General features: G+C 50.7%; 11 protein-coding genes across 11 annotated transcripts; 1 reads left to right on the top strand and 10 right to left on the bottom strand.

Annotated features, from left to right (window-relative positions):
* Window positions 1-826: 826 nt before the first annotated feature.
* Window positions 827-1,482, bottom strand: BU24DRAFT_407434 (uncharacterized protein; the record flags this gene model as incomplete). The annotated part of the gene is made up of 2 exons (XM_033525806.1): window positions 827-833; window positions 995-1,482. The coding sequence occupies 2 exons, from the start codon at window positions 1,480-1,482 to the stop codon at window positions 827-829; spliced, it is 495 nt and encodes a 164-aa protein (XP_033385742.1).
* A 2,376-nt stretch (window positions 1,483-3,858) lies between these two features.
* On the bottom strand, window positions 3,859-5,269 carry BU24DRAFT_420449 (uncharacterized protein). The gene is made up of 2 exons (XM_033527475.1): window positions 4,153-5,269; window positions 3,859-4,014 (listed from the first exon to the last, which is right to left on the bottom strand). Exons 1-2 carry the CDS (start codon window positions 4,845-4,847, stop codon window positions 4,008-4,010), a joined length of 702 nt encoding a protein of 233 aa, XP_033385741.1. The 5' UTR covers window positions 4,848-5,269; the 3' UTR covers window positions 3,859-4,007.
* An 80-nt stretch (window positions 5,270-5,349) lies between these two features.
* On the bottom strand, window positions 5,350-6,569 carry BU24DRAFT_149786 (uncharacterized protein). The gene has a single exon (XM_033521247.1). It carries the CDS (start codon window positions 6,147-6,149, stop codon window positions 5,646-5,648), a length of 504 nt encoding a protein of 167 aa, XP_033385740.1. The 5' UTR covers window positions 6,150-6,569; the 3' UTR covers window positions 5,350-5,645.
* Window positions 6,570-7,811, top strand: BU24DRAFT_149787 (uncharacterized protein). The gene is made up of 2 exons (XM_033521248.1): window positions 6,570-7,064; window positions 7,138-7,811. The coding sequence occupies exons 1-2, from the start codon at window positions 6,990-6,992 to the stop codon at window positions 7,747-7,749; spliced, it is 687 nt and encodes a 228-aa protein (XP_033385739.1). The 5' UTR covers window positions 6,570-6,989; the 3' UTR covers window positions 7,750-7,811.
* Window positions 7,758-8,984, bottom strand: BU24DRAFT_420447 (O-methyltransferas-like protein family 3). The gene has a single exon (XM_033527474.1). The coding sequence runs from the start codon at window positions 8,585-8,587 to the stop codon at window positions 7,874-7,876; it is 714 nt and encodes a 237-aa protein (XP_033385738.1). The 5' UTR covers window positions 8,588-8,984; the 3' UTR covers window positions 7,758-7,873.
* Window positions 8,985-9,314: 330 nt separating this feature from the next.
* On the bottom strand, window positions 9,315-10,496 carry BU24DRAFT_460449 (uncharacterized protein; the record flags this gene model as incomplete). Its single annotated transcript, XM_033531822.1, has 1 exon — window positions 9,315-10,496. One exon carries the CDS (start codon window positions 10,494-10,496, stop codon window positions 9,315-9,317), a length of 1,182 nt encoding a protein of 393 aa, XP_033385737.1.
* Window positions 10,497-11,114: 618 nt separating this feature from the next.
* BU24DRAFT_478485 (uncharacterized protein) lies at window positions 11,115-11,616 on the bottom strand (the record flags this gene model as incomplete). Its single annotated transcript, XM_033533036.1, has 2 exons — window positions 11,115-11,389; window positions 11,466-11,616. The coding sequence occupies 2 exons, from the start codon at window positions 11,614-11,616 to the stop codon at window positions 11,115-11,117; spliced, it is 426 nt and encodes a 141-aa protein (XP_033385736.1).
* A 1,275-nt stretch (window positions 11,617-12,891) lies between these two features.
* On the bottom strand, window positions 12,892-13,101 carry BU24DRAFT_343284 (uncharacterized protein; the record flags this gene model as incomplete). Its single annotated transcript, XM_033523357.1, has 1 exon — window positions 12,892-13,101. The coding sequence occupies one exon, from the start codon at window positions 13,099-13,101 to the stop codon at window positions 12,892-12,894; it is 210 nt and encodes a 69-aa protein (XP_033385735.1).
* Window positions 13,102-14,196: 1,095 nt separating this feature from the next.
* On the bottom strand, window positions 14,197-17,335 carry BU24DRAFT_440382 (alpha/beta-hydrolase). Its single transcript, XM_033530368.1, has 2 exons — window positions 16,863-17,335; window positions 14,197-16,788 (listed from the first exon to the last, which is right to left on the bottom strand). The coding sequence occupies exons 1-2, from the start codon at window positions 16,952-16,954 to the stop codon at window positions 14,487-14,489; spliced, it is 2,394 nt and encodes a 797-aa protein (XP_033385734.1). The 5' UTR covers window positions 16,955-17,335; the 3' UTR covers window positions 14,197-14,486.
* A 421-nt stretch (window positions 17,336-17,756) lies between these two features.
* BU24DRAFT_149715 (uncharacterized protein) lies at window positions 17,757-20,334 on the bottom strand. Its single transcript, XM_033521246.1, has 3 exons — window positions 19,629-20,334; window positions 19,364-19,509; window positions 17,757-19,295 (listed from the first exon to the last, which is right to left on the bottom strand). Exons 1-3 carry the CDS (start codon window positions 20,071-20,073, stop codon window positions 17,958-17,960), a joined length of 1,929 nt encoding a protein of 642 aa, XP_033385733.1. The 5' UTR covers window positions 20,074-20,334; the 3' UTR covers window positions 17,757-17,957.
* BU24DRAFT_149714 (uncharacterized protein) lies at window positions 20,335-22,205 on the bottom strand. Its single transcript, XM_033521245.1, has 3 exons — window positions 21,653-22,205; window positions 20,845-21,602; window positions 20,335-20,789 (listed from the first exon to the last, which is right to left on the bottom strand). Exons 1-3 carry the CDS (start codon window positions 21,911-21,913, stop codon window positions 20,597-20,599), a joined length of 1,212 nt encoding a protein of 403 aa, XP_033385732.1. The 5' UTR covers window positions 21,914-22,205; the 3' UTR covers window positions 20,335-20,596.
* Between the last annotated feature and the right edge of the window lie 1,077 nt (window positions 22,206-23,282).

Raw genomic sequence — 23,282 nt, 5'->3', positions numbered from 1 at the left:
TTGGTGTTTGATGCATTGGAGTACGGCGGGAGTGAGGAGGTGAAAACATGAACCTCCCTTCCTCTCATGTTAGGTAGTGTTCAATCGTTCGTTTATCTGGAACGAGAAAGGATAGGCACGATGGACACGTTGTTTTTCAGGGTATGAAGTGCATCACTCACGGCGAGGAGGTTACAAGAGAGAGAAAGGCGGAGAGGAGGGGCCAATTTGAGTGTCGTTAGTGGTGTCAATTAAAATCGTATTTCCCTTCTCATTCACTGCCTACTCTTTCTCTCATTACAGTTTCAAAGAGGTTGAAAGGTTAATAGATTCATATCTCGTACCTACTTTCCCTCTTCCTCGCTCTCTTTCTCCTTCTTTCTTTCTTTCTTGGACGGTTTAAACAATAAGATGATGATAAATGACGACGACGATGATTGATTGATGAGTGCCGGAGTTAAGTCCTCCCCCTTCCTAGATAGTTTGAAAGACAATATGGTAAGAAGATCAACATCCTATCGGCACCACGAAGGGGTGCAATATCGTTGAGAAAAAGAAAAACTCCCAACGCTCGGAATTATAGTTAGGAAAAGGGAAAAGAAAAGAAGGGGTAGAGTCCCCGTCCCGAGAAGGTGTCGTTGTAGGAAGACAGGTGGGAGTCTCGGACGATGGATTCCCGATTAGAAATGGTTGTATGGGTTACTCGCCGCGTAGATGGATACATGGTGGTAGAACTCCATAGTTCGGACTCGTCTCTTCATGGTTGGATGGTCGAGCGGTTGTAGGAGAGGATTTGTTTCGTCAAGTCGTGCAGAGGGTTTGTTGGTTCGGAGGGAAAACGTGTAAATCATGCACTATTCCCTGTTAAGATTTGCATAAATACGTTAACAGCCAGTTGTGGCTGGTACTGGGTGGGGGATGTACGCAGTGGAAAAGGAAAAGACATGAGAAGAGAATGGAAACGGCACTCTCGAGAACATCGGGAGGCCTGGGGAAAGGTTGTTGCGGTACTTACAATAGAGACAATGTGAGATCTCCTCTGATGGAAGCCTTGAGCTCAATCTCGATCTCGAGATTCGCCTCGAGCTTCAACTTCAAGCCGTCCTGCTCGTCCAATGCGCTCTTCTTCTTGTCTTCCCCTTGCCGGTACGGCTGATTGGGATCCGTACCTCGCATTGGGATCTCACCACGCATGGCTCTGGCCTTGGTGACGGGGCCGTCCATAGAGGTGGAATCCGGACCAATGCGCTCGAAGGCTTGCATGGAGTTGAGCTCGTTGTTGGCATCGGCTTCCTCGAGTGCCTCCAGCGAGGCCGTCTTCATGTACTTGCCCTCCTCGATGCCCTTCTGGATGCGTCGCCGGCGGTCGCGGCGGGATTGGGATCGCGAGCGGGCGGACTGGAGACCCGCCTCGCGCCTCTGTTGCTTTTTGGCCAGGATGGCCTTCTCCTGCTGCATGGTCGTGCGCTCATGGGGCTCGGAGTCGGATTCACGGTCAGACATGATGGCGGTGGTGGTTGTCTGTGTGTATGATGTGTATGGCGAGGACTACGAATGTGAGGATGGTTGGAACGAAAGTGGATGGTAGGAGATGTGACGAGACTTGGGATGTAGTTGTTGGTAGTAAGTAGTATGAGTAGTAGTGGTAGTGGTAGTGGTAGTGGTTGTAATAAGGAGAGTGGATGAATGGATGGTCGAGAGGTGGAGGAGAGCGCTGGTAGTAGTAGACTGCGAGGACTGAACAAGACCAGACAAGATACAGGATCAGACAGGATCAGTACGGAGACCAGGAAGATGGGACAGGTAGGATGAGGTACTAAGATAGTAAACGGTTAAGCAGGGGCTAGATACCTAGTAGACAGTCAGTAGAAGTGGGTGACTACCAAGGTCGAGCGCTTCAGCCAGTTGAAAAACAGGATTGATGCATCATCATCTCATCGGCGGACTGTGGAAGAGCGGGGAGGAGTACATGTGCGTAAGTAACTACATGGACATTACGACGGAGACAGGATGGGGCAAGGATTAATTACGTGGGAGGTTGGAGTGGAATAGGACGGAATAGCATGATGTGTCAATGGAAAAGTAACAGGATAGCACGGAAGATGGCATGGAGGATAGCATATCCATGAGAGGCATTGTTTGGGATCTAGTGTAGCCGCGATGCATGGCCTTGTTTCATTACCCCATCCCCATCGTATGTAGGTATGCGCATCCCCGAACCATGATGGGATAATAACGGGTGATTGGGTCAGCTCGTATCCTTTTGTCCCCTCCTCCCTCTTGGTTAAACTCGAAATCGACGATGTGAGGGTTGACGTCATTATCACAAGGGAGCTTGGACTTGAAACCTGGATAGACGAGACAATGACAATGATAATCACAAATGGAACATGGAACATGGGAAAACGGGAGCAGAAGTGGGTGGTGGAAGTGGAGCAACGAGCAATGAGCAATTCGCTCTGGCTGGTCTGGCCCAGTAACTAATTACTCGCAACTACGCAAAACTACTCGAAGCGACCATTCAGTATCGTCGCCCGTCCCGGGACGTTAAATCATAGTCCACCTCTTACGAGTAGTGAAAACGGTCTTTGCCTTTCTGTTGCGTTGTGTTGCGTTGCGTTGCGATGCGTCACTCGTAGGTACATACACAGTACTCCGTACGTTGTCCTCCATCACGATCTTCGGAGTGCTTCCCCGTACCCACCAATATTACAATAATACCTGTCAATACAAAGTTTATTTTAATATTTCCGTAGAGAGTACGGGGGAATTACTTGCGCATTATCCTTGCCCCGGGAGTAGACGAGACCAAGACCAAGAGCAGCACCCTCCCCCTTCCCGCCTTTGACCGCACGAATGCGGTACTCCTTGGTAGCCACTACTGGTAACTCTACCACCACTGCCATCATAATCTGTGTGTACTTACACACTTGTACTACCACTGGTTTGCTTTGCATGCACCCATATAATTATTTCTGGGGCAAATAAAAAACCCTCCTAGACACTTACGCGGCACGTTGACAGAAAAAGTTGGCAGCCGCCCTGGACCGTTTCGCCTCCTCCAGCCTCCTCCTCCTCCTTCGCCTAGCATAGTCACACATAGTCACATCTTCCTTCCCATGCCTGGAAAGCAGAGCAGGCAGGGCTGCCAGAATGGATGAAAAATGAAAAGGGAACTCCAAGTTCCGGCATGCCGATACCCAGGCTCATTGATAGACATTGTCAATACATCAGAGAATGCTGGGAGCGCATGTAACATCAAGATGGCAATAGTATTGCCATCGAATTGATTAACTGATTGCTTCGCTAGGAAAATAGAAAATGAACCAGTTACCTAGGCGCTAGGTAGTAGATACTTGGACTTGGTTTGGTGAGTGGAACGGTGGTGGGTTGGTGGGTGACATGTCGCAAGCCACGGTGCCATAGCTCCCGAGCTACTCGTACCAAAGACCAGGGAGAGCTGTCACCGGCGGTCTTCCCCGCCCGCGCGCCCCGTATTACTTACTTGTTCGTAGCTTCCGGGTGCGTCACTGTCGTTGGCAGGAAAAAAAAAGTTGGAATTTGTTCAACTAGTACGAAGTAAACGTTGAAGACAGACAGTGTACAGGTGGACAAGTCGACAAGTCGAATCATAGAATCATTATGGCAGTCGTCACAAACATGTGCACGTTGAAAGCAGAGTGGGAAAAGAACATAGAAGTATACATGGTTTACATGGTTTTCTATCTCACATGTAATGGGTTTGGTTATTCATCTCATTACACACAACACCCCTTATGAGATCAAAACGCCAGCCCGTTCAATCCACTTCCGTCTCATCCAAGAGAAGAAGAAAAATTAACAAGCATCAACAGCAGCGACAACTTCAACAACTCCTTTCCCCCTCGAAAGAGCAAGTAGCAAACAAAAGATTAGATCTTCTCTCTGGCATCATCATCGTCGTAGCAGTAGTAGAAGTAGAAAGCGGGAATAGTTATAGTGATGTAGGAAATTCGTCTCGTCGCGGAGAGCGCGGGAAGGGAAAACATTTAGTTACTGCCGCAAGTCAGTGCATCTGTACATATGCATCCTAGCCTGGGCTCTTTCTTCTTTGCAAAAGGGAAAAAGCCCCAGGAAGAACATGAATGAAGAACATGAAGAAGAAGGAAAGGGAACGAGGGTAGCAAAACTTACAGCAATCCCAAAGTAAGATCACCGTGGATCTTGGCCTTGAGCTGGACTTCGATATCAAGGTTGAGCTCCAATCGCAATCGGAGCTGCTCGCCCTTGCTGTCGTCCTCGTCGCCGCCGCCGCCTCCTGTCAGACCGCCGAGGGCCTTTCCAGCGGTGTTTCCCACTTGGTTCACGGCATTGCCAGCGGTGTTTTGGACCATGTCGGTGGCACCACTGACGAGTTCTCCTCCAGGGAGCTCCTCGCCGATGCCGCCGAGCTGGCCGCCCTTCCCGCCCTGCTGCTTCTTCTGGCGCTGGCGGTTGCGGCGTCCACCCGAGGCAGAGACGTCTGACCTCGCCACGGATTCGGAGTCGGATTCGGGTACGTTGCGGCGGCCACGGCCTCGAGACTGGCGGCGGCGGGATTGCGATTTTTGAGGTTGGGGCTCGGGCTCGGAATCCTCAGCGCCTCCGTTGACCTCTTTCTTTCCTGCGTCGTCCGGTTCAGCCTCTCCTTCACCATCACTTTCGGGGGCGGGCGTGGCTTCGGGTGTGGGCTGCTGCTGGGCCTTCTTGTTGCCCAGCTTCTTGGGTGCTTTCTTCTCGGTTTTCTTACTCGAACTCTCTGCGCTTCCTTTTCCTCCAATGGATGCGTTGGCATCGGCCTGTCCCTCTCCAGAAATGGACTGCTTGGTCTCCTCGACAGTGTCCGCCATGGCGTGGATGTGGTTGGTTTAGATGGTCGTCGAAGGGTATGTTCTCAAAAATGAAAATCGATGGAGGTATGCGCTAGGAGATGGCCAATTATATGATGGGTGGTGATGGGATGCAAGAGTGGTTTATGTGTAGGTAGGTAGAAAAGTGTGGAGATGTGAAGAAGATAGATGATGGGATGGGATGGGGCGGGGGTTAAGGTAAGGTAATGTAATAGTACAAGTACGAGTAATAGTAATAGTAGTGATAAGTAAAGTAGTAAGGTTGCAGGAGGTGATGATGATGATGATAGAGAGCTTTGCCAATTATGTGGGAACTTGGAACGATGACAAGGGCAGCCGGGGCAAAAAACGTTTATGGGAGTAGTGGAGTGGAGTGGAGTGCTATGGTGGTGGAGGTGGAAGGAGTTGAGAGGAGAACCGGTTTGTGTGAGTAGTGGAAGTTGTCATTATTGTCATTTGCATTATTATTATTATTACAATATTGCTTTCCCTTCCGTTCCCTGCAAAAGGAGCTGCCTGTGCAACGACCATGACATGGGCTTGTTCCATGCTTCCATGCTTCCATGCTCTCCCCGTGCCATGCTTTGCCATGTTCCTTCGAACGTGTGGCACTCGAGTCGGTAACAAAAACACAAGTCTTGCATCGTTACATGGCACACGAGCCACCCGAGTGTATGCACTATGACGCAACAACTTGACAAGGTTCCGCCTAACCATGTCTACAGTCTGCCTCTGTCAACTTTCTCAACTCTCTCAACCTCACCATCCATCGACCAAGTCCAAGTCCCATCAATTAGGTTACCCATTATTACACCCGTATTGTACGAATTCACCATCATCGCCTCCATCACCAATCTGCCGGAGCACGGCATGGAGAACGTTCCGACACACGCGACACGCAACGCACACACCATCTTGTCTCTCGTCCTTGTTCACGGGAGGTTCACCCGCGTCATTGCCGCCGCTTTGCGCCAAAATCCAACCTTTCCAACCAGTCCAGTTCTCCCATGAACATCCATCGTCTAACAGAATCACTTTAACGTCCGTCGTCCCGTCGATTCCATTCCAAAACCCCTCTCCGATCCTCCTTTGACACCACACCGCTGTGGCCACCCGTCCTTCTACTCCTCTTTTGGGATCTTGGGGTGATGCCATCTTGCCAACTTTTCGTCTTCTTTTGGCCACCCTCCCACTCCCTTTCCAACTTGGCCTAGGGGTGGCTGGGGGGATGGGCTGTTTCGATCTCGATATGTCCACATGTCTGACCACTATTCCTCCGCCTTGCATCATTATCATTTCCATCTTCCACTCTCGTCCAGACACCTCAGCCAACTGAAGAGAGCCAAATATCTTCCAGCTTTGGATTACATGGCGATGATGGCATACAACGTGATATGAATAATCTCATATCCAAAATTCTAACAATCCCATGATCCATCCAGACAATAGGAGCACAGGTTTGCGCTGCATCCTCGTCACTATTACAGTTACAAATCTTCTGGTACAAAGAAATCACACAAAACGGCGCATGTGGATTAGCTTGATGAATATCGTACTCATGGGTCACATGACGTCTTATCGATAAGAACATGTCCCTTCGGTGGTATCCGAACACGCCGACTTCCACGGCTCCACCATATCTCTCGGCAACGGGTCGTTTTTGTTTTGTCGCAAGCGTAGGGATTCAATTATTCATCACTGTACAATGTAGACCGAAGTCTGACGTTTGATGCTTTTTGTCTCTGCGGTCTTGAATGGCTTGCCACTGGACACCGATCTCAAATGCTAACTGCATCCAGAGGGCATATTTTCACATCTTAATACTACTACCTAGCGGACTCGCTATATATGTTACTGAATTGAAGACAATCCAATACAATTGGTTTGATAGAATGAGACTTGAAGATCCATCGTCGCTGTTCTATCTGCCTACACGTAGAATCCAACAGTGCACGTGCTATCGAGCTCCCATATCCGGACCATGGCCAAGCGGAGAAACTAACCGGATGAGGAAGCTCCAAGTCCAACGATGCCCATAGCCGAGATCCAGAACTCGAGGGGTCCGACTCCCTTCGCAAACTCAACACTCTCCCTGATCGTTGCAGAAAACTACAGGACAGTACAGTACACTGAGTCTTCATCATGTCTACAGATTCAAAGGATGCTGCTGCCCGGGATCGCATCATCAAGCACATGAATGCTGATCACCATGACTCGGTACGTTAAAACCACAACCTGAATGGCACCAAACCCCCCGCGCGCCTATGTCTGGTACTGACAAAGTATCCAGGTCCAAAGATACATCGAGGTGACGAACACAACCTTCTTCTGGCAGCTCCGCGACGCAAAGATGACCGACATCGACGTCGACGGAATGAAGTTCAGCTACTCCGGCGGATCCAAGACCGCCACCGTTACCTTCGACCCACCCTTGAAGTCCCTCAGTGAGGCACGCGAGCGCCTCGTCGCCCTCGATAAGGAAACCATGAAGAAGCTCAGCCGCAGCGATGTCACCATGACCACGTTCATTCCACCCTACGTCAAGATCGGACACCTGATCAATTGGCTTGTGTGTTTCTCGACGTATGCCCTGCTCTCGACCGCAAGCTTCCTCCGCCCCGGTGGACTTCCATACGACCTCTTCCTACACAAGTATCCGGAGTTCACTGCGTTCCTCCTGTCGGCGAGAGGTTGGATCTTCTGGATCATGGTTGCCATTCACGGGTTTGAGGCTGGCGCCATGGGTACGAGACTGGAGCAGCATGGCGTGCAACCCGACCAGGGCATCTGGTGGGCGTGGGTCGCGACCTGCTTTGTGGAGGGCATCACAAGCACTTGGCGATTCAACTCTTTCATCGATAAGAAGAGGAAGGAGAAGGATGCCGCCGCGAAGAAGCACTAAACGCTCTCGAAGCCGTTTTCCGCCTCCTGAGTATGTGGACACGACGCTGTGGGGGGAGGTCAATCATACAAGGACACCAATGGCAATTGTATATGATATGTAGTCTAGCAAGACGGCCAAAAGCTCATTTGACCACCGCAATCACAAACCCATCATAATTCTTCTCACCGACCGTCTGCACGACGACCCCGTCCAACCTGTCATCAGCCCCAATCTTCTCCACCACCAGCCTCGCACCCTCGATCCTCGGATCCCCCGTACCCGCCTGCGACAGCTGCCCCTTCCTCACCACATTATCCACAATGACTACCGCACCCTTGTTACTGAAACCCAGCGCCGCATTGACATAGTTCCAATTGTTCTCTTTATCCGCATCGACGAAAACCAGGTCGAACGCGCCCAGCTTCCCCTCCTTCACCTCCTCCGCAATCGCCTTCAATACATCCACACCAGCCCCGACCCTCACGTCCACCCTCTCCTCCAGCCCTGCCCTCCGAATGTTCTCCCGCGCCACCTCTGCGTGATGCGGATCCACCTCCACGCTCACGACCCGCACGTCTGGCGACGCGCTCGCCAGCCAGATCGTAGAGTAGCCACCCAGAGTGCCGACCTCGAGGACGTTGCGCGCCCGCGCGATCTGCGCCTGCAGCTTCAAGAACTTGCCCTGCGAGGGGGAGACCGCAATGTCCGGGAGTCCTTGCTCCTGGGAGTATGTGAGCGCCCGGGAGAGGTGCTCGTTGGTAGGGAAGGAGGAGGAAGGGTGCAGGTGTGAGAAGGAGTATTGGTCTACGGATGTCCAGCGCTCGTCGCGCTCGTAGGATTGGCCTTGTCCTGACATTGTTGTCGCTTTTGTTATTGTTGCTGTTCTGGGTGTGACTTAATAGAGTGAGCGTAACCCTTTTTGTGTTTGGATTTGATTAATCTTGGGAAGCTTAAAGGTTGGGCTAGGTACTATTTGGATTGGAAAGGATTATCTGGTGTGTGTTTGTGTGGAGTAGTTAAATGTTTGTAGAGCGGGGTCTAATCATGGTATGCCTCTATATATACTTTCCCACCATCACAAGCCGTTGGACGATCGACGGCCGCGGATAAACATTCTAGCACCGAGTTCCACTTTGAGTTTGTAATAGTACCCCACGGCATGTCTTCCCTCGCGAGGCGGCAAGGCCCGTTTGGAAGCTGTGATAGGCACGACTACACAGAGTGAGCGCCGGCAATGGTGGGATGAGGTATTGCTCAATGCGAGTTTGGAATGACGCATGGTGGGTTTGGTGGGTGGTTGTATGGAAATATCTCCGAGATCGGCTGTGGACTCAACAATACCGACATGTCCGAGATCGATAGCTGAAGACTCATACTGTGAACATATGTCTCCGAGGCTTCGATTGCACTTCTTCGCTGAGCTTGTGTTGGCTTTGTGTTCTGTACTTGTTTTATGGGTACAGCGGCTTCGGATCGATCATTGAAATGTTGAAGTGCAGCGAGAACAGACTGTATGTCACTGATTGACGATAGAACACTCTCCCACAAGCTCTAAAGTTCACAAGTCGTTGATACGATCAACATTATGATGAACTCGATGACAATGTTTCTCGCTTGAGCTTCAAGTCATCCATTGACCTATGACCCTCTCCTTCATGGTCATCAGGCTTCACGCTCTTCTCGCTGCTCTCATCCCCGTCACTCTTCCTCTTTGCCGCACTGTCCTTTCGCAGCTTCAAACGGCCCAGCAGCGCCTTCTTCAGCATCGTTGGTTTCCTCTGAGCAAAGATCTGTGCCGAGTCGATACTTTTATATCTAGCCACCGGCCAGGACGACATACGGGAGGATTCGTCAGAGCTGCTGCTCTCCGCCGCCTCATGGAACATGAAGAATCCCGCAGCGTCTCGCCCTATCAAAGGTATTGGAGTGTGCAGTGGGACCGCATTGGTATCTTCAATATTTCCTTCTGAATCTTCGTCTTCTGGTTGTACGGCCCGGTCGGCATTGGGGGCACTTGCGTCTGGTGTTCGTCTTTCGTTTGCGTCCTCGATGCCTCGTGATCTGTTGTCTTCTGTCCATGTACTGCCTCGAGGAATCTGTCCAGGAGAAGGTGAGGTCTGCGAGAGTCTTTGTTGCGGTAGATGTCGCCCCTCGTCATCCTGAAAGTCCATGTATCTCTGTTGAGAAAATGGTGCTGCAGAAAACACATGATTGCCGTCTTCGCATACTCGCTCAGCTCTCTGATAGCCCGAAGAGATATCTTCTTCAGAGCCATCACTGCCATCTCCGTCTCCCCCATCAACTTTCTCTTCTCCTATTTCAGCGCTCTCGTGGTGCTGCACATTTGCTTTCTCGGTGCCATTATCCCCACACCGGCGCCGCTCCAGTGTCCTTGGATACGCTGCCCCATATCTATCACCACATCCCCCCCTCTTGCCCTGACGAGTCGCCACCTCGACACTCGTCATCGGAACCTCACTGCCACTATGTCGCAGATCCCCCAGAGCAGTACCACTGTCATCAAACCCGTGGCCATGATCATCTCCCCGTCCCATAGCGCAACGACGACAACGCACCAAGCTCCACGTCTGCCAAATGCGCCTCTCCGCCACCGTCCGCGGCTCCGCGTGGGCCAGTACTACATGTCGCAGGCGGCCTTCCTCCGAGATCTCGACGCGAATGCCCTCGGGCGGGTGGCCGCATTTGTATGTGCGGGTGATGTGGTACGGGTAGCTTGGGCGTCCGGGCTTTTGCTGCGGTGCCATAGCAATGTTTGACTTGAGTCGAGGCCAGCGGCAGATCTTTCAAGACGGAGAAATATTGCCTTGCGAAGGGCGGTGTAATATTATGTTGATAAGGATTGAAGGAAGTGCTTCGTTCATGTTTGAGAGGGTGGGTGGTGCAGGGAAACTGGTCTTTATCTGTGAAGGGTGAGGTGAAAATTAAAGTGGAAAAGGTGAAGGTAAGGTGATATTTTTGAGAAAGTTGAGTTATCGGACAACATGGTGATGATAGGTGGTGACTGGTGAACACTCGTTCACGTCACTCTTCCAAACGCTCTTCACCGTTCGAAAGCCGTGACCATCATGAGTTCACTGAATGGGCCCTATCAGTGCGAGCCACAATATACGCCACAATATCGTCGATATGCACTATACATACGAACTCATTCATTGTCATCGGGAGGCAAACAAGAGGTACAAACGAAAACCACGACGCACGTCTCTCAGCACAAACACGGCAAATGCAGTGTTTGGTAATTGCTACACGACTTTCCGCTGGGCACATCGCTGCCCGTTTGCAGAAAGACATCATAGTATCCCGAAGTCGAGGCTGAGCAGACCAGCCAATTCAATTCTGACGTTCCACAAGACACTGTTAGCTCATACATACGGAGAGGGGGACTTCTTTTCAACGTATAGTGAAAGTGCTAGAAGATTGAACTTACGCCTTCCATAGCTGCTCCCCTGCACGGTGATGATGGTGTCGCCTTCAAGGCCCCATGCTGTTGTCTCGCCCGTGGCCGCCCACACGACAGGCTTGTAGCTCGTGCTGACCGTCTGAAGATTCAGGTACTGGCTCGTCTTCTTGCTCTGGATCGTTCCTCCTATCGTGAACTCATCTGCCGCACTTTCGGGACCAAGCACAGGGTGCGAAGCTGGGGGTCGTAGTTTTTAGCATGTTCGGTCCGGTTGATTTTGATGCTTCGCGCGAGGTGTGATGGGAGGGCATACCATTCTTGGGATCCGCTTGGAGATAGAGGTGGTAGATTGGAGAGCGGACGCCGCGGATCTTTCCCACGGTCGCTGCGGCCGCGACTTGCTCTACAGGTGCGGAAAGGACTGCCTGTATCAGCAGAAGGACTGGGGCGAGAATAGCAAACATCTTTTTTCCGATTTCGTCTCGCCAATGTCAGTGATCAGTGTTTTGTAGTTGTTGTCGTGCTGTCCTGAGGAATCGAAATCACCTACCCGGGCCGCTTTTTATACGATCATCAACTCATCTATCGATTTTGTGGGGAAGTATTCCATTAAAATTATATATGAGTGTGGTACAATCTCGGTATAATCAACCTGGTACTTGGCCATTTATATATAGTGTTTGTGCCAACGTCGATTCGCAACATCTAGGCTTCCAAACAGATCTTCAATTCTACACTAAGGCATTACCCAACAGGAAGACTTAAGTAGCTGGTCGAAATTACTGATTGATATGGCGTTTATATCTGTTGTAGCTACGCCAAAAGGTGCGGTGGATTCTGTGGGGAAGTGGTAGGAACGGTGGCTCGGCCCGGGGTCCAAATGAAATGACTGGGCATCGAGGAGTCAAGGGTTACACGATGGATTTAAGGTCATTATAGGGAACTCATCCTAGATGCGGAAACGATACCAATCCGTAGTTTCCATGTATCGCGTAGGCTTTCCGTTACTACCAAAGCTCCCAGACACTTACTGTGTACATTAGATAATGTGCGGTACATAAGCATATACTTGATAGCGCAAGATCTGGGGCAGAAAGATGCTTAGAGAACAGCATGATTCTATTATGATTTCATTCCATGGTTTTGCTGTGTGTAAGGCCTCTACGAGTGTTGCCTCTCACGCTGCATTCTAGCTCACAAACATAAGACATCGATTCAAAATAGTGATAGATGCATTCTGAAAATCCGAGGGTATCTAAATATGTACAGAACATTAATCGCTATGTGATCCTCCTTTTGCTGCCTTTGGCATCTGCGTGTACTCGGTGTGTGTCGGGAAAGTGGAATACTTGTTTGAGGCTTTGGACTAGGGCAGAAATCATCAACTGACGTACTAGAACGGAACTGTATCGACAATGGTCCTGGATCGGTGCAGGCTGTAGATTATGGGGCGTTCGAATTGTACACGATTGCGCATTATCCTCCAGATTGCTTGTTCACGTGCTGTGGCATGGCCCGCCGACCTCGCGAGACACGCAGCCAAAGACACAGATCAGGTTCCTCTCTTGATGAAGGCTTCGCCGATGTGACAATTCGTCCTGGTCATATCTGGTGCCAGCCAGCAGCACCTCTCGATGCCATAGGATTGGCCAGACACCATTCGTGGGGGACGATATCCAGATTCAAATCACGATGTGCTTTCCAACAGAGAAACATATGGGTTACAATCTCTCCAATATTTATTCCTTGACCCGCTTCCATAGGCATGGGTCACACATTCCCTGGCTTCTGTTGGCAACCTTGTGTTCGGTATCGGGACACGGCCGTCCCAATCTCATCGTCTCACTTTCTTTGCATATCCTCAGTACTGGTCCGTTTCCCGCATTGCCGGGAGTCGGCTGGGGAATCCAATGACCGCAGATATGTAGAGTATACAGTATGTAGCACATGGAGCCGGGCGTAAGCTTCCTTGAGCTTTGATTGGGTGTCGTGCACTGCCGTTAATTCTTGGAGGAGCGGCTGGAGGAGGGCGATAGTGGAGGTGCCTGGGCCACAAGACGGCTCGAAAGATATGTCGCGCTTGATGGATCAATTGATGGGACGAGGCTGGATCTGCGTGCGAAACTGCGGCGGACGTATGTCGTTCGTACGTGCAAACATACGCGCACCCTTTTGCTCCCTCACGATTTCGTTCCTGACTGTTGGGATGCTACCGCGTGGGCACACTGCGCGGTGGGGTTATTGATGGCAATGAGTACTTTGAGATCCAGAAAGGGGTAGATCCTTGAAGATGGAAAGGGTGCGATATGGGATCAAGGTACGACGTTAGATTGTCGAAAGAAAGAAGGGTTCAGGGTTTGGATCGTTGCCATCTTTTTAAATGAAGTTCAAAAAAGCAATTGTCTTGCAACATGACGGAAGAATTAGAGCCTTGGAACGCAAGTCGCGACTTCATCGCATGTCGTACAAGAATTCCCACTTTTTGGTCGCAGCAAGGGCGAGAGGAGCATTCTGAAGCCGGATGTCATTAGGATGCTCTTTGATAAGGACGGTCGACATGGTGAGTACGTATATAACGACGCGCAAGAGAGAGGTACTTTGACGCAAGAAGAAAAAGCAAATCTTAGCCTGGCAGAGATGGAGACTTTGGCGAGGATGCGGGGATGGCACGATGGATGCGTGAGAGCTGAAGCTTCCCTAGTGTGAGAGGATGGCTGGCCCACCGATCAAAAAGTATGAAGGGAGATGAAGAAGAGTAGCATTTAGCGGAAACATTTCTGAGGATCGGAAGGACTTTTAATGTGGGGAAACAGGGCGGTAAAGAGCAACTGCATCCGTTGTACGAGAGCGAGTACCTGCATATCATCTGCTGTTCTGTCCCCTTTCCATGGCAGCATGGCAGGGATGGACTTTGGGGCCACCCAGCGCTCGCAATTCCCCGAGGTGATACAGCGTCACATCATCCAACAACACATTGCATGTATGTACGGAGTACTCCGTAAGGTTAGGTAGTTACTTGTCTATGTACACATACACATTGAACAGCCTTTTCGTCTTCCCCACGCTTCTTCACCAGAATGCTGTCTTTCTCTGCTAAGTTACAATAGGGCATCCAACTAAGCGATAGAGGTGATGCTGAGTGTGTGTATATACCGTGTATGCATATTTCTATAACTATAATAATCCACGCTATGCAGCAGGAATGAACCAGTGCGATAACCCCATCCTCATATGTCGTTGAAAGAAACAATTGCACGATGCCGACCACTATCTATGTACATGTATGCATATGTACCTATATGTAGGTCAAGTACGCCCCAAATGAGGCCTTTCTCTAGATGCCCTCTATTCCCTCCACCTCTCCCATCAGACTACCTGTCAACCCCTTCATCCTTCTACCCAATAGATCGTCTTCACTTGCAAGCGAGACTAGACTCTTGCGTCGGCCATCTTTCTTGCCCCTTCCTCTACCCCTTCCCCTTCCATTCTCCCTATGCACACTTCCATTGACCTTTCCAAGATCTAGTTTAGGTGGACTAACTCTCCTCTTTCCCTTGCCGGTATTAGAGTTTCTTAACACCGTCATTTCCAGCGGCCTGTCTTCTTCTGCGGAGGATGCGGTCCCGGTGCGATGATGATGTCTACTACGACCATTGCTGAGTCCATTCACAGCTTCAGCGAGGCCGACAGTAGTCCCGGAGCCAAAGTAATCGCTGCGTTCTCCAGTATGGCGGTGACGCTCAGAGTCATACGCAGGGGTAAGTAACTGGTCGTTTGCAAACTCATCATCGTGTGCGTCATCACGCTCCGCAAGCTCGAATGCTTCTGTCATCCATTTGCTACAGCGAAGGATGTACTTCCAACCCTCGGGGAAGACGCCAACGAACTGAAGGAATCCATGGCTGATCCCTGGTACCAGATCTACGTTTACCCAGTCTTCTTCCCGAAAATCGCCGCGTGCCCAGTCAAGTCCCATCTCTTTGCCAAATACCCATTCGGCTCGCTTTGCTTGCCGTAGGCGGCCTGCAAAAATGACAGTATCATCCACGAGAGGATCGCGCTCTCCAGTCAACATCCATGTTCGTGGGAATTTGGCCAGTAATGACTCTGGTGCAAGCAAGGGAGAGAGGAGGAAATCAGTGCTGAAATCGGGTCGGATGTGAGGACCTATGTATAGAATGATCATGGCGCGCATCATCTCTGGAGTGAGAATTCGATCGTTGAAGTATGAGATCATGCTTGACATCGCCAAGCGAGTTTTGATAGCAGTAGCTTGTTGAGCTGGAGCTGTAATGGGAACGGCAGAAAGGGGACCAGAAGGTTCTCCATTCAAACCAGGAGTTGAGGGTTCGGGCGTTTCCGTCACAGACTCGGTCGAGACCGTGTGCTTGCCGTTCATGTTTGGAGCTGTGTCTATTCTAGGCAGCGTAGCATTGTCCTTTCCTGTATGGGCAGCTGAAAGACGAATCATCGTTTGGGGGGATGAAAGAACCCGCACACTGGTGGGAGACTGAGCTACGCCGTTGGGGAGCGCGGGCGAGTTGTCGTCATCAGAATCTTCACCTGAAGATGCCCCAGGCGTATTTGGAGCGAGGTGTCGATAATCGTCGCTTTTGTGGCGTAGAATGGGTCGATTGGTTTTCCGAACTCGTCGATCCCGGATCAGAGCCATTTGTTCGTCCGTCATCCAGTTGCCTATGTTCATATCAAGTGCTGGGTAAATGAGAATTACCCCGATGGGAGGAGGAAGTTCATGTTCGCCATGCCATCGCCTTGCTTCTGTAGAACCTGTCTGCAATATCATGAGCACTGTTCCGACAGCTAGATTTCCACCGGCCGAGTCTCCACTAATGACAATCTTGGGCGCTGTTTCGCCAGATAAGCCCATGCATCTCCCTCTCGTGCTAACGATCGTGTGGTAGACGTCGTAGCACTCATTGAGCGCGTACGGGTAGGGAAATTCGGGGGCCTTCTTGTAATCTAAACTTAGCACTGGCAGGCCAGACTTGCCTGCCCAGCCCATGAGCTTATCATCGTGGTTCCTGGGATCCATAGCGACGAAACCACCTCCCGGAATGTCTAGTACTATCTTTGTATGCTTCTTGAGCTCTGAAAGCGGGCCATTGAAATACAACCATGCATGCACCGGTTCTTTGTACGAGCTCTCCTTGGGTCTGGGTATTCTTAGTCTACGTGGTGGATACCACATGAGTCTCGGGCGCATCAAGTTGGTAAGAGCTGCCAGATATGGTGTAGTTCCCTTGTTCCAACTGACGCGTAGATGATCAACGGTCAGCGTTGCCCGGATCTTTCGTACTTTCTCGTCCGCTTGTTCAGCACATATCATGTAGTATATGCTGAAGACCATGGATAGAAAGTCCCGCAATCCTTTGTTCCGAATCTTCATGGCAGACCAGAAACCTGCATCTAGAGCTGTGGTAACCCATGTTGCGCGGAAGTACGACCGAGAATATAGGTTGGCGAGAGGTTCAGGACATTCGAGCCCGACGAGCTTTCCGAAATTGCGGGCGGAGTAGAGGTATAGTAATGTTATGACCACCGTTTGCCAGACAGTGAGTTTCTTCGAGAGAAGGGTTGAAAACCGTCGGAGGAAGGGTGGACCATTGCGATCGCCTCTGCTCAAATGTTAGTGGAACCCGGAGGATGTTCGATTGGGCGTGTATGGATCCTATGCCACGTGGATGCGTACCGGTAGAGATAGAAGGACCAAAATGATACGACCGCTAGTACCTGTATTTTCCTGAACTGAACCGACGGTCTACCGAGAACATGATCGATCATTATCACAAGGTTGCAGAGGCCGGGAGTGTCGGGACCCTCTAAGACAGAATAGAAGATGTTGTCCCCACTGGGGCTTATTGACTTAGGTTATGAAGCCAGCGTTACGAGAGGTACAACGGATCCGTCGGGGATCCGCGAGCTGAACGCGATAAGTAGAGGGCGAGTGAGGTTGTGGTAGGACTATCTAAAGAGAGGGTGAGGAGGAATGGGGAGGTAGGAAGAGGAGTCAGCGGAGATCCTTCATGATGCCAAAATACGACCAGGCCGTCAGCTGTTGGCGAAGCCTGCTTGAGGCATGAGTAGTTCGGGGGCAGCGGCGGCGACGGGGTGAAGGCCACCCGCCAGCATGTGACGGTCGCTGGGATAAGAGAGGAATCATCGTCATCATGTGAAAGAGACGTTTCGGCTTTCCAAGGTTCGGAAAGTAAGGTAATAGCTTATTAGCCACACCCACACCCCACGCCTCGCCCCCATCATTAGCCACTTTTTAACTAACCCGCAACGATTGCTATTCCCCACACTTTGTACGATGAAAACAGCATCCGTTCCCCTGATTTCCATTCTTCTAAAAAGTCCAACTAATTCATGTATGCAACTGCAGTGCGACATGGTACTGGAATGTAGAATACCGTGAACTGCGGTCCGGTCCGGTGGGGTAGGGTAACTACTGAGTACAAAGGATCGGTCCCCGAGTATATGGGATGACACCTATCAACCTGCTGTGTGCAATGCGTTGGCTGTCTCACAGTCGCAGTACAGATCACTTTGGCTTGGCCAGCTGGCGACAAAGACTTTTAAAATGCTAGGATTGCCTAAATGCCCATGGTTGCCTGTTTGATGCTTAAAGTAGAATCTCTTTATGTGTGTACCCCCTTGACCCCTTTGTTCGAAATGCATACAACAAAGAACTCTTGCATCAAAGACACACGCAAAATCGGGAACAAGAAGACCAGCACAACCTATTTACCAAATGCGCCTATAATTGAACACATGAAAGAACCATCTAACCCACATTTGTGCCAACAGTACGGATCCACTCCCCTACCTCAAAGCCAACTCTCCTCAAGGCGCTCGAATCAATCTCTTTGTCCTTGTCTTTCCTTACCGTCAGCAGCCTGACGTCTTCGTTCAGCTCGACAGTCTTCGCGCCGGTGGGTGTACCCTCCTTGTTTTCGCCGCTGTGTACGTAGATAGTCAGGTCTGGCCCAACAGTGCCTCGCCACAACGTTGCCATCCACTGCCAGTGATCTGTCGGACTATATGCGTCCTGAATGGGGATTCGTGAAGTATAGACGTTCGAGGCGTGAAGCTGGTAGGTCGGAAGGATCACGACGGGGAGGATCGCAGCTTCAGAAGAAGACGACGTGGACTGGGCCTCATCGTCCTTGACCACCGCGACAGGGGTCGAGATGTACTCAATCATCTCACGGCTACGCCCGTGCCATGTTTTAATGAGATCTAGATACTCCTCGAAGGTCACTTCTCCGGAGTCGTCTTCGGGGACCTTAGGGGGCTCAACAACCCGCGGTCTGTATTCGTTCTCCTTCTCCAAGTAGTCTTGTAGCCAAGTTGCGAGCTCCTCTATGGAAGCTGCACAATCGCCTTCAATCGCAATAATGGCACCACGAACTTGCGGCGCAGGGCTCGTGGGTCCGGGCTGTTTGAGTGGTGGAGTGATCCGGCCGAGGACCTTGACCTTGATCTGATAAGGTACACTCATCACCATAGCCTCTACGCTTCGGCTCTGATCGTGGTGGTTTGGAACGAGTAGATTGAGATCCATAGAGGCCCTGCGAGGATCCCGTGGAGTTCTAGGTGGAGGAGGCATCGTCGCTGTATTTGGTGGTGAGGGTCGCATTTGATTGATAGGAGGTAGAGATCCGTGACGAGTCTGATAATACTGCCCCTCTGATCTCCTCCCGTTGCTAGGATTGGGATAATTGTAACGTCTGCGCTTTGAGTCAGGCGTGAGGGGACTGTACATAATCTGGTCACCCGGCGCAGAGGTCGGCACCTGAATGCTGCTGAGCCCGGATGGCCCGAACCCGCGTCGACGATGGGCGGGTGACTCCAGGCTTAGGCTACTTGTCATCATAGGCAAGTAACGAGTAGTTGGCGTGAGGTTCTCGGACGCATCAGGGGGAGGGAGACTCGTTACCGGGCTCGCGATGAAAGGGCTCGTTGGGGTTTTGATGCTGCGCCCACCGCACCTAGGGCAGCGATATTTATCGACAGTGGGGAGCTGGTTGGGGAGAGGTGATGATATCGAACCGGCCTTACCCAGTCGACGGGGCTGATAGCGATAGTCAGGGTACTGTTCTTGGTGCCTGACCTTTTCCTCCTAGATACGTAGGGGTGTCAGAAGTGAATCAGGGGGCAGGCATTGCAAGGGAGGGGGCTGCATCATACCTGCGCCAGGTCTTGCCAGGTTTTCTTCTGGTTCTCGCTCTCAGAGTTCCACTGCTCTCCGATTATTTTCGAAATCTCTGGGTTGGTAAGTCCTGGATTGCGGGCGACGATAGCATGTTGGTGGTGCTGTCGATAAAGGATAAACGCTACAAAGAATTAGCGGCTGAGGCATGCTGGCCGCAAACAAAGACGAAACTCTTTGTTCCTTGCGGTCACAAGTGAAGCAGTCTGCCGACCGCGGGGATAAAGAAGATTCTCAACTTACCATTCCTCGGACGGGGTATTTTGGGTTCAGGCTGGCAGAGACACACGTGTCCTGATAGTTCTCCAGACGTAGTCGATGAAGCACTCGGGAAAGGTCGAGAATCGTCAGGGCTCATACTATCAGTGAGTCTGATATCGTTGCCATCGTTATCCAGGAAAGTTGCTCTTCTCTTGCTGATTCCAGGCGATTGCGGGTTTGAGGCAGGAATCTTAACTTCCTCTTTGGTACGTCGAATTGGGCCGGATGTTGACGCTGCCCGAGAGTCGTTATTCCTGCTGCTCTTGCGCAAAGTTCGAGGGAGCTTCTGATCGTCCTCAGGAGCGATGTCGTCGCTCACCTGCATATTCGATTTGACGTACCTTCTTGGGATGTTGTAGAAGGTTGCTACAGGAAGTGGAAGAGGAGGCCGATAAACAGGCGGCGGTAATTGTCGACTTGCCAACATTATTTGGATGATGAATCTGATGGCAGCTGATTTAGTGTTGGTGTTCTTTGAAAGAAAGGCTCATTATACCGTGAACAGGAATAAAAGATGGTGCGTACCACGGAAGCCCCACAAAACCACAGCTTCTTTGTAGCGATAATGAGCGAGCGTCTGAGCTGTTGGAGTCTATATCGGTCCCACAGGCGGGCAAAAATCTGCTAATATGTCTGTCGCAGACAAATGCGGCGGATCCGTGGATGCCCACAAGTCGCTGCGGATACTCGCGAGACGTTTCTTTGTCCAGGGTCCGCCAAAAGCGGCCAAGACAGTGAGTGGCCCACCCTGTGAGACATTCCAAGGACAGGCATGCAAGGAAATGACAATGAACACGACCGACCACAATGACCACAAACAAGCTTTCAAAGATCAGGGAGGACAGTGTTACTCCTCTTCACGGAATGCAACCCTGCTGAGGGTAGACGCACGGCGCTTCGTTGGCTGCTATTCAGCCCAGTGGTGGAACATGATCCATTGCGACCTATTTTTAATATCCTGGAGGGAATTTCAAATTGAAACCTGGGCTGTTCTTTTGATCATATTTCTTGTTCTCAGCGGGGGGACCGTCGTCCAGTCCTTGTTGTCGGGTGGCACTGTTGGCCGTCATGTTACCGCGTACCAGGCGAGCGGCATCTTGTCCGATTAGCTGATGGGCACGGCCGCTGAGGTGAATGCTGTCCCTATTGATTCCCTATTAGCTTGAGACAATGCGTTTGTCGCGTGGATCCAACTCACCAAAAGAGATGGCGGGTTGGGTCAAAGCACTTCTCGACGACATCATCGCCCTGCACCTCGCCTCCGTTCCCCTGCTTCGGGGACAGACACGGCTGTTCGACATTATCAAAAAGGGGTGCCTGTTTGTCGAGACCAGGCCCATCGGGTATGTGCTTGGAGAGCAGTTGTTTTTGTCGAACCTGACTTATAACGATGTCGTTGGTGTCTGGGACGTAGGCATCTCCGCGATCCCACTTCGCCGCAGCTTGAGACAGGGCAGTATTCCAAGCAGTCCACAAAAATACGGCTTTATGATGGTAGTGCGCAAACACAGATGTGAAATCATTCCTTCTGTCTTGAAAGACCGGGAGGAAGGTCGGGTCCATGATCATGGGTATGACAACTTGGACAGGGTGATGTGCATGCTCAGCAAGAAGATCGAGATTGCGGAACAGTGCTTCAATGCTCTCTTCAACCGCGCGAATAGCGTCCTGCTTCTCTAAGGATGCAAATTCCAACAAGTCCCAGAATCCAAAAAATATGGTGAACATGGTCGGTCCTTCGCTTCTGCCAACGCGTCCTCTGAGGAAGCCGCCGTTGTCTTCTTGGTCCAGAAATTGTTGTACTTGCGTACTGAGGTCGAAGAGTGCTAATGTGCCGTTCTTCTCGCCGGCGGAAGCCTTAACCAGGACGTTAGAGTCAACCATAGAGCCAATCGTCTTGACGTTCATGTTTGCGGGCTTCGACCGGGCATAATTGTGAATTGCACCGCAGTTGAGCTAATCTGCGTCAGTGCATATCCCTGAAGCAGATGACGCTGTACAATTACCTCTCGGCAGAGCGCCTCTGTCCACATATCACCTCGATCGGGGTCCCTGTCTCGGATTGTTGATAGGGGTGGTGGAGAAACTCGATACTTCCCAATATCGGACCAATCGTCGCCAAAGACGACCAGACGATACGTGTTGCCCTCTTTCCATGCATCTTGTATTCCAGCTGGGATGTGTGACATTGGCCGTAGCCAGTTGCAGAACAGGAAGAGGATGATAGAAATTGCAAGGCAGCCCAGCAAGCGATTGGGCGCTTTCATCTTGGGCAAATGGTTGGAGTGTGGATGTTTCAATAGCGGGGATCGATGCCGTTAAGTTTGTTTTCCAGGTAAATTGATTACGAATAGTGCCACCATATAAGATGAACGGAGTGATAACAGAAAGAGCAGCTTCTGATGGCTAGCACATGTTATAGAAGGCTGCCAGAGACAGCAAAGGACACGAGAATGTAGAATCGTGTTTTGTCTAGGAACGATAGGCGTGACGAATGCCAGGGTAAAACTGGTTCCTCAAGCCTCAGACCAGCACTTGGCACATGGTATCTACGTACTGGATCTAGTAGTGAACATGACGGACGCTTACTGCGGATGCGGGATCGGAACAGATCCTGAAGTGATAAGACTCCGCTAGGAATTCACAACTGCTGACGTTTGCTGCAATGGGTATAAGTGGAGCACTGTCGCGTGCACTTCGCAAGCTCGCAAAATGTTGTACCAACCGTCGTTTGAAGTGTTGGTAAGTATCACTTTACCAATGAATCGCACTCACCTAGCAGAGAAAAATCATGCGCTCTAAACCATTTTCTACGGGTTGATATCTTTTGGCGGAAGAGAACTCGCAATGCGATGACGTTCACACATGGTCAAACACTTGCGACGACCGCGCTGGGACGAGGGGAGTCCAGGGGCGCGCCCGCGCCCGTTCATGGGGATTGGGGTCAGTGGGCAGATAATCCGCCTCTATTCCATCAATCCATGAATTCCCAAAGGCGCGAATCTGCAAACGGACAGTGTGCGGGTAGCGGAAGAATGGAACCCATTTCCAAACCAATTGCTGACGTTGTTTCGACGAATTCTACAAGTCGACGTCGTGGACATTGCGTACGTTGCCAAATCGTTCTGCCGAGCCGCGTGCGACGCCTCGACGCCTGCTGCAGGAATCGCACAGCTGCCGACTTTGCCGGCTCTTGTAACCACATATGAAATCTTGGAACGATGAACGACTTGAACGACCTAAGTTAAGATAGGACCATATGAGGAATTAACAGATCGATAATGATCAGAGATCGAAGAAAACCAACATGCAATGTGTTGTATTAATGCATCATGCACCGAATAATTTACCCATTTAAATCACCATGACCCACGAGTCATAACTCGCAGTTGTTAATTACTATGGATACTGTACTGTGTATCTCCAGCATGTCTACGGAGTATTCCTTTCTTGAATCTGTGGCGCAACAATGTAGTAACATAATTCAACCCTCTTGCTATTGGGTCCACGATTCAAAACGTCAACGCTGACTGTACTTGTTACAGATCGTCTTTGCCTTCTCATCACCTTGTTAGGAGCATACCTCGTAAATGATGAAAAATCTATGAACTCATTTTCATAATCAGACAAGTCCAG

This window comes from Aaosphaeria arxii (genome assembly GCF_010015735.1).
Source record: "Aaosphaeria arxii CBS 175.79 unplaced genomic scaffold BU24scaffold_3, whole genome shotgun sequence".
In the NCBI taxonomy this organism is placed as follows: Eukaryota; Fungi; Ascomycota; class Dothideomycetes; order Pleosporales; genus Aaosphaeria; species Aaosphaeria arxii.
Note: the sequence above shows the minus strand (reverse complement) of the source record. Positions and strands in the feature narration are given on the sequence as shown.

Bases quoted from the DNA above. Each gene is read 5' to 3' on its own strand.
- BU24DRAFT_149715 (XM_033521246.1), bottom strand. From the start codon at position 20,073: ATGTTGGCAAGTCGACAATTACCGCCGCCTGTTTATCGGCCTCCTCTT. The intron at 19,510-19,628 runs GTAAGTTGAGAA...AATTCTTTGTAG, and splicing joins AATACCCCGTCCGAGGAATG to CGTTTATCCTTTATCGACAG. The intron at 19,296-19,363 runs GTATGATGCAGC...CTACGTATCTAG, and splicing joins CCTGGCAAGACCTGGCGCAG to GAGGAAAAGGTCAGGCACCA.
- BU24DRAFT_149787 (XM_033521248.1), top strand. From the start codon at position 6,990: ATGTCTACAGATTCAAAGGATGCTGCTGCCCGGGATCGCATCATCAAG. The intron at 7,065-7,137 runs GTACGTTAAAAC...CAAAGTATCCAG, and splicing joins ATGCTGATCACCATGACTCG to GTCCAAAGATACATCGAGGT.
- BU24DRAFT_440382 (XM_033530368.1), bottom strand. From the start codon at position 16,954: ATGATCGATCATGTTCTCGGTAGACCGTCGGTTCAGTTCAGGAAAATA. The intron at 16,789-16,862 runs GTACGCATCCAC...ACATTTGAGCAG, and splicing joins TGGTCCTTCTATCTCTACCG to AGGCGATCGCAATGGTCCAC.
- BU24DRAFT_149714 (XM_033521245.1), bottom strand. From the start codon at position 21,913: ATGAAAGCGCCCAATCGCTTGCTGGGCTGCCTTGCAATTTCTATCATC. The intron at 21,603-21,652 runs GTAATTGTACAG...GACGCAGATTAG, and splicing joins CAGAGGCGCTCTGCCGAGAG to CTCAACTGCGGTGCAATTCA. The intron at 20,790-20,844 runs GTGAGTTGGATC...GGGAATCAATAG, and splicing joins CCAACCCGCCATCTCTTTTG to GGACAGCATTCACCTCAGCG.
- BU24DRAFT_420449 (XM_033527475.1), bottom strand. From the start codon at position 4,847: ATGGCGGACACTGTCGAGGAGACCAAGCAGTCCATTTCTGGAGAGGGA.
- BU24DRAFT_149786 (XM_033521247.1), bottom strand. From the start codon at position 6,149: ATGGAAATGATAATGATGCAAGGCGGAGGAATAGTGGTCAGACATGTG.
- BU24DRAFT_420447 (XM_033527474.1), bottom strand. From the start codon at position 8,587: ATGTCAGGACAAGGCCAATCCTACGAGCGCGACGAGCGCTGGACATCC.